Source organism: Oryza glaberrima, chromosome 7 (genome assembly GCF_000147395.1).
Source record: "Oryza glaberrima chromosome 7, OglaRS2, whole genome shotgun sequence".
In the NCBI taxonomy this organism is placed as follows: Eukaryota; Viridiplantae; Streptophyta; class Magnoliopsida; order Poales; family Poaceae; genus Oryza; species Oryza glaberrima.
Genome location: NC_068332.1, coordinates 20,185,030 through 20,198,362, shown reverse-complemented (window position 1 = coordinate 20,198,362; position 13,333 = coordinate 20,185,030). Strand labels below are relative to the sequence as shown.

The 13,333-nt window shown below is 45.4% G+C and overlaps 1 protein-coding gene across 1 annotated transcript; it reads right to left on the bottom strand.

The window, feature by feature from the left end:
• Positions 1-308: 308 nt before the first annotated feature.
• LOC127778656 (uncharacterized) lies at positions 309-4,277 on the bottom strand. The gene is made up of 8 exons (XM_052305277.1): positions 4,160-4,277; positions 3,575-3,739; positions 3,056-3,247; positions 2,420-2,498; positions 2,205-2,329; positions 1,956-2,037; positions 1,681-1,742; positions 309-1,255 (listed from the first exon to the last, which is right to left on the bottom strand). Exons 1-8 carry the CDS (start codon positions 4,262-4,264, stop codon positions 839-841), a joined length of 1,227 nt encoding a protein of 408 aa, XP_052161237.1. The 5' UTR covers positions 4,265-4,277; the 3' UTR covers positions 309-838.
• Between the last annotated feature and the right edge of the window lie 9,056 nt (positions 4,278-13,333).

Here is a 13,333-nt window from a genome sequence, read left to right as displayed (position 1 = left end):
CACCAATACTTTTCCTATAAAAGAACCTTTGGTAGTAACGGTGCCGATGTCTTGATCGATAAGAGTTGCATTCGTTTCATCTCTTCGTCCGATCATCGTCTCTGTTTTGGTCATTCGTGCAAAACACGCCAATGATCGTGCTCATTGATTCAATCGAAGACATTTCTGTGCAATGCTGTCTTCATCAACCTGATCACATCTTGAATATGCCACCAGGCACAGCCACAGCCTCTCGATCTTAGGATGGTTTTGGCGTGCCAAATTCTTCATCCTCGAGACCTCGACGTCGGTCTTAGGTATTCTACAGTGCAGATTTCAGCATGAGGTAACGAATTATTGATCCTCATCAGGGAGAAAAAAGAGCTAATAAGCGCGGCGTCAATAATAAGTTGCGCTAGTGATGGAATTAAATCGTAATGGTATGTTTTCAATGCGTTGTTTTGATACACTGGAGCAACGGTACTCCCTCCGTTTCAGGTTATAAAATGTTTTGAAACCAAACTATTTCAAAGTTTATAGACAAATATAGTAATATTTATAATACTAAATTAGTTTCATCAAATCAATAATTAAATATATTTTCATAATAAATTTGTCCTGGCTTGAAAATGTTACTATTTTTTTCTACAAATTTGTCCTGACTTTGACCAAAAATCAAAACGTCTTATAACCTGAAACGAAGGGAATATATAATTTCTTAGTCTACAGCACTCAGCACATGGCAGCAAAAGTGTGTTCCTCGTCTAAATCATTGCCATTCAGTTGCTTCACCAGCGTCTACAGTAGATTTTGACAGAATGAACTGCACTCGAGAAGAAATCGACCAATATCAGCATGGCTAGGATGGTCTAGAAACACCATCTTCTGGCTCTGGCGAAGACACACCATGTGCATCAGTTTGGTCATCTTGTTCATCTTTGTTTGATGGTGATGGATCATCCTCTTCAATCAAGTATCCCTCCTCATTTGTAGTCTCGTTTATTGAGTAGCCCCTTTCAGCTGGATCAGCAGTGCCAAGATTTGCTAAACCTGACGCTAGGCCTGAAATAGGAGTATCAGCAGACTCCCCTCTATCCATAGACAGAATCTCATCACCAGTATCAAACAGGCCTTCTCTAACCAAAGCAGAATAGATGTCATGAGGATTGGCATCTGCGCTTTGCAAGCTTGCAAAAAGTCCTGTCTGTTCAGAGTTATCTTCTTGTGCTGATCTTCCACTCGGTGCTTCACTTGTCCCTGTCAGCATAACTTGGTCCTAGAATCATCACAAGGCAACTTTGTTAGGGTCATAAATTATTTAAAACTGGAAATTTGGAATGAGGGAAATATCTCCTTTTATTGGTATCATATTCCCCAAATAGCAATATCAGCATATACTTTTGGACAAAAAAAAACACATCCACTGGACCAGAGTGAACAATCAAAAGCAAGAGCTCACAATTAGAAACATGTTGAGCTTTGTATGAAATCTTACAACTAAAGGGAAATTTAAAAGATGAGAGAAGAATTAACACATGCAAGTTTTTTTTTTTGATGTTTTGGGAGTAGGACTCCAGATGTGAGTCATGTGAACAAGTCATCAGGGACTCAGGGTTATGACACAACTTTTAGCCAGACAGAAATATCGGTTGAAGATACCCATAGTCCAAACTACAATGCCACAGAAAGGTTATGCTGTACCTCACTTGTGCTTATCTTCTTCTCTACAGAAGCATCTTGCGCTGTAATAGTTGCATCATCATCTGTGAAAAGCACGGTCTACTAAAATCAATGAAAAGGAAAATCATAACGGATTTTTTTTTATAAAAAAACTACATCTAAATTGGACTAAGAAAGAAAGATAACTTTTCAAAGAGAGGACAAAGCATAATAAATGAAGAAGATTATAGTTAACACACTATACAGGTATTATACGATGTCAAAATTAGGACGGAAGTAGGGAAAGAATCACATACAGAACTTATAGGGATTAACAAGTGCAGCCTCCAGCATTGCCTTGAATTCTCGTGCAGCAGAAACCACAGAGTCAGTTTCCCCCTGGATTGAAACACGCACACATGATTAATGGTCTGGAAGACTATTAGTGTCAACGTCAACTAGGAGTACTATATATTGATTAGAGTTTAAACAAACTCCATATGAAACAGCAAACAAATCAGTACCAGAACACATCATTCTTGCCGCAAACTATAAATACACTGTACCTTCTCATAACCTCGCTGAGCCCCGAAAATTTGAGACTCAGAGATATCAGCAGTCCGTGAGTCTGAAGACTCACTTTGAAACTCCCGCAACCAACTGAAGTCATCACTTAGAGGCTGCATATCATCTATTTGAAACAAAATTGAAAAGCTCACATGAGTATATTCACAAAGTATAAAATTGTTTCCAAAGAAAAACAATTGAATAATACTTATACCTGCCAGACCACAGCTGTTATCATGAATGTACTCTTCAGAACCAATTATATGTGGAAGAGGGCCATATGCAGACATAGCCTTCAAGAGTCAAGCAACAAAGATAATTTGGAAATGCTACCATAGAACAAACGCTTGTGAACTATAGAATTTCTGAAATAATGCCAGCTGCAGTTACCAAACAGAACTACCAAAATTTGGTTTGTCAGTTTTGGCATATAATTAGTTTGCTGGAAAAACATTGGCAATATTTACTTCACAGCAAGCTTTTTTAGTTAATTTGCTTCTGAAATCTGGGTGACCAGGGGGAGGGTTGGTGGTAAAAATTGCATTGGCAATGTGTTCCAAAATTTGGTCATCTAATAGGTCGCTGAAAATTGGAAGTGTTTCGGCAAGAAAATGAATTTACCATAATGTGCCAAAAGGATGGGAATCTTGACAGAATTTTGGAAGAAAAATAATAAAGATTCAGATAATATTTGGCAGCTAAAAACTGGAACTAGTTGGCATCAACCTAAACAAGCCTCCGCAACAAAATTTTAGTAATGACAAATTATGGCATTAATTTGCAGGGAAAAGTTTGAAGGGGGGGGGGGGGGGGTAAATATTTCATCAAGAACTGCAAGTAAGGCCATTACCCTGAACACAGAGGTGGTAGAGCGTCCCTTGCTTCGGAAGTGGTCCTTACAGGAAGAAAGTCCTATGTGTAATGCTTCTTTGTATCTTGGTAAAATATCACGTTCATAATCCTGAGCTGGCACTTGGGATTGCAGAGAACCATGCATACTCTCCGTTGTTTTCAAATGCATACTATCTTCACCTGAAATTTTCTGCAGTTGAAGACGCACTTGCAGCAGTGAGCGGTGATATGTTATTCATCTCCTTGAGGCAAAGTACAGAAATGTGTCCCAAGCAATTTCCACTGAGGGAATGAGGAGATATCATAAATTTGAATTTATGTAAATTTGAAATTTATGTCTTTTACAAAAGTAATCAAAACAAGTATACGACACTTGACCATAGAAGGGTGTACTACAGCCAAAAGTTAAGTATATTGTCATCTGATATAAACAAATCAATCACAAAGCAAGCATAACTTTCTAGACTAGAGGCATCCAAAGACAAGTGCAATATACAGATTTGGAACCACTACTTGCATGTTCAATGAACCTTTGGCGGGTCAGGTTGTTGAAGGAGATCATCGCGGTCTTCATATCCAGCTCCAGCGCCCCAGCCTCATCTAACAACCCATTGACTTCTGCAGCGGCTCCTTTAGCTCTCTCCTCCACCTTATCAGAGAAATCTTGCAGCCACTTCAAGACCTGAGCAGGAAACGCGACAACACATGAAGAGAGCAGCCAAGATACTGAGATGTACAGTTGCAATCAGAGCCTTCCAGAAATCAGAGCCAGACAACGAAATCGAGCATGCAGGCACGCATTCTCAGGTTTCTGCAGAACATTGTGAGCCGGCATGGTTCAGGTGGATCTAGCAGCGCAAAAGAGCAGCCGCAGCCGCAATCGAGGAGGCAATCGCTGAGCTGTAACCGCGATGGTGCGATTGGCTACGCGCGCTTGATTCTTGCGATGAGTATGGGCGAAAATCCGAGAGGAGAAGCCACGAATTCGTGGAGAATTTGAGCCAAACGTGTGCAGGAATCGGCAGCATCACAGAACCTCCGGGGCAGCAAGCAGCAAATGATCTGATGGAGAGGGAAAGGCGGGCGCGTGCTCACGAGGTACCTGGCTCTGGTTTGCGAGGTGCTTGGCGATGGAGGCGGAGGAGCTCCCGCCGTCGCCACCGCCGCCGCGGTCTCCGGCTCGCCGGTGGGTCGCCTGCGCCTCCATCTTCCTCCGCCGGATGGTGCGAACTGTGAAAGCAGCAATGCGCAACACCACTTAATATGGGCCGCATTCTAGCTCTGGGCCCAACTATATGGGCCGCACGTAGCCCGCATTCCCGTTGAGGCCCAACTATTATAGGCCGCATGCAAGTTTTTCTCACCGTATTTTAGGAAAAAGTACACCGAAGATCCCTCAACTTGTCATCGAATTACAAAATCGTCCTCCAACCACGAAACCGGATACAACGCATCCTCCAACTTACAAAACCATACAAACTAGGTCCCTCGGCAGTTTTATCCCCGGTTTTGTCCGACATGGCGGCTGACTCAGCGTGGGACCTACATGTCAAGATGCCACGTCAGCACCCTCTCTCTTTCCTTTCCTCTCCCTCCTTCTCAATCTCACTTTTCTCCTTCTGTGTAAGCAGCAAGCCGGCCAATGGGTGGGAAAAGGTCGCCGGGGTGAGGCAGGAGAGAAGGAGGCGGCGGGTGACGAGGTGTTGATGAAAAACACGAGCCCTGGGAGGTCTGCTTAACTCCAGTGCAGGTCCAAAACTCGTCTTCGGGTATGCTAGCGTGCCAGTTGATTTGATCCTACAATCAACAAGAAATAAAGACAAAAAAACTGTGGTTAAATCTATAAATGATAGCCGATCGGCTAGGTGCCGATGACATATCATTTATCTTTGAGCCGATGTCAAATATGTATCGATCGGCAGTTACAAAAAGATAATAAAGAACTAAATCTATTTGATCGGCTGTAGATATTAACAATATATAATCCTTATATTGATATATACTTAAATCAAGTGATTGGGATAGATCGGTCGCCATGCCGAGACAGTATAAATCACTTAGATTGAAATATATACTAACAACAAGACTATATATGTTCATAGCATAGCCGATCAGAGAGATCTAGCATGTACCGGCTAATACTTCGATACCGCTCTATATTAAGATATCAACGCAAATAGGATATACCAAACAAAGAGCTTAATATACTTAAATGCGGCAAGATCTTAACATAAAGGGCAGATTTAACATGTCAGTAAAGCATATAAAACAAATATAGTTAAACCAGGTAAGACCGGCTGAAACCCCGATACTACCCTAATCGGCAACCAAGAAGCAGGCTAGAGATTGAGATTCTAATCACGACTCATAAGATTAAACTCAATTGATGCAGTTATAAGTATGAAAAGAAGGAAAATATCTAGACAATCAAGCCATTGGAAGTTTCATAGAGTGGTGGATATCATATATAATCTAAGCCAACATCGATATTTAACCTAATCGGCTGCCCTCTATTGATAGATGTTAGCCGATTGTAGGTTAGATAGCGATATTGTCAGAGATTATATAAGATATATGATAACTCGACGAATTACATAAACAAGATTAGAGTATCATAAAGATGGAAGCACTAATCCCGAGAACGCAAGCCGTCATAACAAGTTTTACCTCTTGTTGAAGATCGAAACCGATGCAGCTCAACCTGAAAGCAAGAACTCGTCGAAATAAAACTAAAGCAAAAAGGGTGGCGATGCGCCGAGATTGTATTGAACGTGTGTGTTAAATTGATTACATAGGGCTCGGGGTCTATTTATACCCGAGAATTACACAACATGTCCATATCGGACACGACTCTTATCCCTAACAAACTCTAAGATACCATAAGTCTTTGCGGCAGACTTTTTCCCAAACATATCTCTAAGGAATTTACATAAAATATCCTAACTAATAGATACAATTGCCTTCTCAGGACTCTATCCATGCGTGGCAATCATCTTGAAGCATATCAACTCGACCCAATGTCGTACACCAAGTCGTATTGTCGGAATCGGCTGTATCACCTAACCCAGTCTGACTCGGACTTAGTCGATCTCGATCGTAGCCAATTCGGACTCCAGCCGATTCTTACTCTGTTTCCGCGACAATCCTCATCTTTGATTCCGCTTCGATCTAATCTTCTTCTCCGATACTGATATTACCAAATTTGGTCATTAACACGAGGCGGCGACGTGGAGGCTGTGACGCTGGAGGGGAGGCCGCCGCGCCGAGGTCGGATTCTCCCTTCTGCCACGCCGAGAGGAGGAGCTAGCGGCCGGCGACACAGGGATGGCAGTAGCGGCGAGGCGGGAGAAGGGGAGGGCGTCGGCGGCAGGAACACTGCGAGGGGAGAGCGAGGACGATAGGGCACCTCGGCGTCGAGACCCTCCCCTCCATCCCCAGGCGAACACTGCGAGGGGAGAGCGAGGACGATAGGGCACCTCGGCGTCGAGACCCTCCCCTCCATCCCCAGGCGCGCGTGCTCGGCGGCGAGCGGAGTGGGGCGACCCCGAGGTGGAGCGGCAGCGGGTGGAGTGGGGTGACGACGAGGCGGAGTGGCAGCGCGCGAAGTCGGTGGCACGGAGCGCGATAGTGGTGGGCGGAGCCGACGGGCAGAGTGGGGCGACTACCGGCGGGTAGAGTGGGGCGACAATGCGTCGTCGCCGCCGATCTCCACAGCTTCGGCGCCCCAACTCCCTCCGCCGTCATCATCGTGCCTCCTCCACCGAGCTCCACTCCCGCCGCGGTCGCCGCTCCCGCTTCCCCATCTGCTTCCCACCGCCGGGGCGGTCGCCGCCGCCGAAGACGACGACGGTGTATTTGAGGAGGAGGACGCGCACCACCTCTTCCCTCATATGCTCCCTAGCCGCCCGTGCGCTGCTTCTCCGCCGCCATGCTGCCATCACCGCCACCGGCCACCGTCGCGGCGCTGCCCTCCTCGTGGCGTCGGGTGAGGAGAAGAGAAGAGAGAGAGGAGGAAGGGAGAGAGATTGACGTGGCATCCTGACGTAGGGCCCACCTAGGTCCCACGCTGACTCAGCCGCCACGTAGGACAAAACCGGGGCCAAAACCACCGAAGGACTGTCACGAACTCGATTTTCTCAACTGCGATTCAATCGTTTTGGAGAGATTTGGAGATAGCGGAAGAGATAGAATGGAGTCGAGAGGAAGAACAGAGAGTTTCAGAGTAACAGGAGGAGAGATTGGAATTGATTTTGGGGAAAGTTGTTTGTACATTGCTCCAAAGTTAATCTCTCTCTCTCTCTCCTGCCGACCTAAATAGCACATCACTACAAGGTCTCACTCACTCTCTGACAGTGGCCCCATGACAGTTACCGGGTCCACTCGCTTGCAGGGAACCTTCTCGAGGGCTGCCTCTCTCTGTTAGACTTCCTGAGCTGGTCTTGTCCTTGAGCCAGCGTGACATTCCCCCTTCCTTGAAACGAAGCTTGTCCCTAAGCTTCATGGTGAGGAAAACGATGGCGCAGTTCTTGCAGATTTTCCCAAGTAACAGCTGTTGGTTCTTCCCTAGACCACTGAATCAACACTTGTTCAACCATCTTAGAGCCATTGCGAATAATGCGACGATCCAAAATGTGAGCAGGTTCAGCTTCAGCATCAGTTGTCGGATGAAGTACAGGCAAAACAAGTTGAACCGTTTCAGTAGGTGCCAGCGCTTTCTTCAGTTGAGAAACATGAATGACAGGATGAATCAGACTTGACGCTGGTAAATCCAAGCGATAAGCCACCTCTCCCACACGAGCCAGAACCTAAAAAGGACCATAAAAGCGAAACGAAAGTTTGTGATTTGTGCGGGTCACTACCGATTGTTGGACGAAGGGTTGTAGTTTGAGATAAACCCAGTCGCCCACAGCAAAAGAGCGCTCTGACTGGTGATGATCAGCCTGAAATTTCATCCTGGATTGAGCGCGCAACAAATGCTCACGAATCAGTACTTGCATTTTCTCGCGTTCATGTAGCCACTCCTGAAGCTCAGAAGACTGACAAGCTGCAGTAGCTGACAACCCAAAATAGCGAGGCTTATGACCATATAATACCTCAAACGGAGTTGTGCCCAAAGCAGAATGGAATGAAGTATTGTACCAGTACTCTGCGAGAGCCAACCATCTACTCCACTGAGAGGGACAGGCGTGAACAAAGCAGCGAAGAAAGGTTTCCAAACACTGGTTGACACGTTCCGTCTGTCCATCTGTTTGAGGGTGATAAGATGAACTCATGCGCAACTGTGTACCAGCCAAACGAAACAGAGTTGTCCACAATGTGCTAGTGAAAATGCGATCACGATCGGAGATAAGGGACTGAGGCAATCCGTGCAGACGATGAATGAATTGCATATAGGCTTCAGCGACGTCCAAGGCCGTGAAAGGATGAGACAAAGGCACAAAGTGGCTGTATTTGGAAAATTTGTCAACGACCACCAAAATGCAGTTAAACGAAGATGAGCGTGGTAAACTTTCAATAAAGTCCAACGAGACCACTTGCCAAGCATGTTCGGGCACTGGTAAAGGTTGCAACATACCAGGATATTTGACATGTTCAGATTTCGCCTTTTGACAGATCGAACAGGCTTGCACAAATTGGACCACACTCGAGCGCAACCCTGGCCAAGCAAACGGTTGCTTAATATGCTGATAATTAACGTGAATACCAGAGTGACCACCCACTGCAGCAGTATGAAGATTGGCTAAGATCTTCTGTTGAAGGGAAATATTATGACCAATCCACATACGCTGCTTGAAATATAGTATGCCATCCTTCAGAGTGTAATCAGGCACATCATGAGCGCTGATACTAAGAGTCTGAACTTTACTGCGAGAATCGGGATCCTGAACATAACCATCCCTTACCTCCTGCATCCATGCTGGAATGGCCACGGACAGAGCAGATAAAACAATGGTGTCAGAAGATTGGCACCTAGACAGAGCATCGGCCGCCCGATTATCAACACCCTTCCTGTAAATGATCTTGTAACATAAACCCAAAAGCTTGGTAAGAGCCTTATGTTGCCACGGTGTAGTAAGTCTCTGATCATCTAAGAAGGATAGACTCCGATGATCTGTCTTAATGAAAAATTCAGCATGTTGTAAGTAAGAGCTCCAGTGCTCAATGGCAAGAATTATAGCCAAACTCTCCTTTTCATAGGTGGACAAGCCTTGATGACGAGATCCCAAAGCTCGACTGAGAAAAGCCACCGGGTGATTTTGTTGCATTAGGACTGCACCAATTCCTTTGTCATATGCATCCGTTTCCACCACAAAAGGTAGATTGAAATTAGGCATGGCCAAGACAGGAGCTGAGATAAGAGCTGCTTTAATGACTGAAATGCAGTTTCAGAGTCAGCTGTTCATACAAAGAGCTGCCCCTTTCTCAACAAATTAGTTAAAGGCTTACTGATGATTCCATAATGTCTTACAAATTTGCGATAGTAGCCAGCTAATCCTAAGAAGTGCAATTCTTTGACTGAGGTAGGAACTGGCCAATCCCTGACAGCCTGAATTTTATCCTCATCAGTGGACACACCATTAGGAGAAATAATATGGCCCAAGTAAGCAAGGCGTTGCTGGCCAAAAGAACACTTGCTACGTTTCACCTTGAGCTGATGCTTAAGCAAAACCTGGAACACAGTTCTCAAGTGTTGAATATGCTCCTCAAGAGTAGAACTATAAATCAAAATGTCATCCACAAAGACTAACACAAAGCGGCGAAGCCAAGGGTGCAGAATGCTGTTCATGACGCCCTGAAAAGTGGCTGGTGCACTGGTTAAACCAAAAGGAATCACACGAAATTCATAGTGTTCATTATGTGTCTTGAAAGCTGTCTTATGTTCATCTTGCACTTGCATACGAATTTGGTGGTAACCAGAGCGTAAATCAAGCTTAGTGAACCACTGCGCTCCATTGAGTTCATCCAACAATTCATCAATAACGGGCAAGAGATAGTTATCTTTGACTGTTATAACATTTAGATGGCGATAATCAACACAAAAGCGCCAGGATCCATCCTTCTTTTTTACCAAAAGAACAGGGGAAGAGAATGGACTAGAGCTGGGCTGAATGATACCTTTAGAAAGCATCTCTTTCACTTGTAATTCAATTTCATCCTTTTGTGTGGGAGTATAACGATATGGCCTCACATTTACTGGTTGAGCCCCAGGAATCAATGGAATGGAGTGGTCATACGGTCGATCAGGTGGTAAACCTTCAGGTTCAGCAAAGATAGAATCAAATTCCTGCAACACTACTTGCACTGCCTCAGGAATGATTTCTGAAGTTGATGATACTGACAGAGAACAGAACTGCACCAGATTTGAAACTGCACGACGAGAAATAAGCCCATTCAATTGTTGAACAGAGACACTGGAACAAGTGGCTAACTGAGATGTAATCCCTTGTAATGAAATAGTCTGTCCCTTCCACGCGAGAGTCAAAGACTTTCTGGTCCAATCGACCGTCATGGGATTGTGATGCATTAACCAGTCCATGCCGAGGATCATATTATAGTTGCTCAGAGGTATCACCTTCAGATTGGTACAAAATAAGTACCCTTGAGAGCTCCATTCACAACCAGGAATCTCTTGGTCACAAGACAACAATTCACCATTAGCCACCTTGACCTGAACAGATTTAGCTAATCATTGAGCCCCAGCCAAAGAAGCAGCAATCTGAGAACTGACAAAACTGGCTGAACCGCCTGAATCCACTAAGATGAGTACTTCAAAACCTTGAACCCACCCCAACAAGCGCATGGTTCCACCAGATTCAGACCCCACAATTGCTTGAACAGACACAGCCATAACTGATGGACCAGATTGCTCCTCTAAATTTTCAGAATCCATCAAAGAAGATTGTTCACCATCTTGCAACAAGGAAAACAACTTCTGTACTACGTGCAATTGCACAGTGGTGGCACATTTGTGAGCAGGCGACTATTTTTCGGCACAAATGTAACATAACCCCTGAGCCCGACGATGAGCCTTAATAGATGACATCTTGTCCAATAGTCCTGTAGCACGCTGGCCATCTTGATGTTTCTTATCATCAGCACGCACACCTCCTGATCCTGGAGGTAAAGGAAGTGGAAATGCTCCCTTGAAAGCAGAACTGTTCTTCGGTTGCACTCCACCATCCGAGCGCCGAAAGGGTTTACTGTGATTAGACTCCGGGACCACCTCCAGCACCTCTTCCTGTAAAGACGCAATAGCCAGAGCAGTCTCGAGATCACGAGGACGATGAAGCAAAACAGCATTTCTGATTTCTCTACGTAATCCCTCAGTAAAACGATGAATCAAGTATCGCATATTAACCTCAGGATCATAAGCCAACAGCTGATTCATCAACTCATCAAAACGCTCATAAAACTCCCAAACTATTCCTGTCTGCCTAATTTGATCCATTTGTCTAATGAGTAAATCATGTTGGTCCTTATCAAATTTACTAGACATAGCGGCACTAAACTCTTCCCAAACAAGATACCTCACATGAGCTCTAGAAGATCTCAGCCATGATGCTGCTCGTCCTATGAAGTAAATGGTGGCGACTCGAACCCACAGACCTAGATATGTGTTGTTCACATCAAAGTAGTGCTCACAACGCATACGCCAATCCTGTGGATTCGAACCATCAAATTTTGGAAAATCTAACTTAGGCACACGGTGATTATACTGTCTCTCATCAGGATCCCCATCAAATTTCCCACCTCCCGAATCAAAATTTCCTAGAGAATTCATTGAAACAGGAGTAACTTCGAACTTACCCTTGCCCGGAGTTGGGATCAGGGTGGTGACCATCCCTGATGCCCTACCCCGGTGATGTTGTGCAAAGCGGTGGCCATAGGCCCACTTCTCTGCTTCTTCCACCGCGGTCGTCAACTTCGTCGGCGACGGAGGTGTGGGAAGCAGCGGCGCCTTCCTTTCCTCGTCCGTCAGCGGAACTCGAGGGGAAGATGCCGATGGAGAAGCCATCTTCGTCTTGCCGAGGAAGTCCACTTTCTGGCGGAGCTCGCCAACCTCCTCGCGCAGTTCCTGCATCTTTTCCTCCACTTGTGGCCTCCAATTATTCACACCTTGATCTCTCTTGATGACGGTGGCCTGCGTCTTGCCTTGTGCTCGATTCAGCGCCAACAGCGACTCCTGGATCTCGACAAGCACCTTGCTGAAATCCACGTTTTGCTTCTCCATCGCCTCCACTTGAAGTTGCAGCCGGGATGTGTAGCGTGGTTTCTCCAGGATTGGTTGCTCTGATACCAAATTGTCACGAACTCGATTTTCTCAACTGCGATTCAATCGTTTTGGAGAGATTTGGAGATAGCAGAAGAGATAGAACGGAGTCGAGAGGAAGAACAGAGAGAAAGAACAGAGAGTTGCAGAGTAAGAGGAGGAGAGATTGGAATTGATTTTGGAGAAAGTTGTTTGTACATTGCTCCAAAGTTAATCTCTCTCTCTCCTGCCGACCTAAATAGTGTAGGATCGAATCACAAGAACTAAGCCAACTAGAGGGGGTGAATGGTTGGTATACCCAAAAACCGAAAACTTTTAGCGGAAATAAAAGTTACCCTCGAAATCGATGGATCGCGGTCTGACCGAGATTGATCTGTCGGTCTGACCGCCTGATGAACGTCGGTCTGACCGATGTAGATTGATCGGTCGAACCGCCGAGAACGCCTGCTATCGACTCCTGTCGCCGCCAGTCTGACCGCCGTGTGCCCGCAGGTCGGACCGCCGCGATGCCGCCAGTCTGACCGCCGGTGCGCCACCGGTTAGACCGCCGAAACCCGGTGAAACACAAATCGAAGAACTCTTAAAGTGGATGACGACTTTATTACTTCTCTCTGTGTTTACAAAGTGCACCAACAGCACTCCTTACAAAAATTTCGACTAAACTCGAAACTCTAACTCAAAACTCAACTCAATTGCTCTCAAAAGCGATACCGGGAAGCCTCACGCTCCCCCTCTATTTATACATGAGGTAGGCAGCCTAAAGCCACGAACCAAACTCATACTAAGAGTCCTAAACACCTTAGGAAACCCTCTAGTACAAGAAAGAAACATTACATAACCAATCGTACCAAATTTGGACTCCTTCCAAATTTGACTCCACATCCCATACGCACATAATAACTCCATCGTATGCCATATGGAATCTCCATCAACCACGTGCATCAACTCTAGCCTAAGTATCCCGCATGATCTCTGATCACCACGGACGTCGTCTTATCCCCAAGC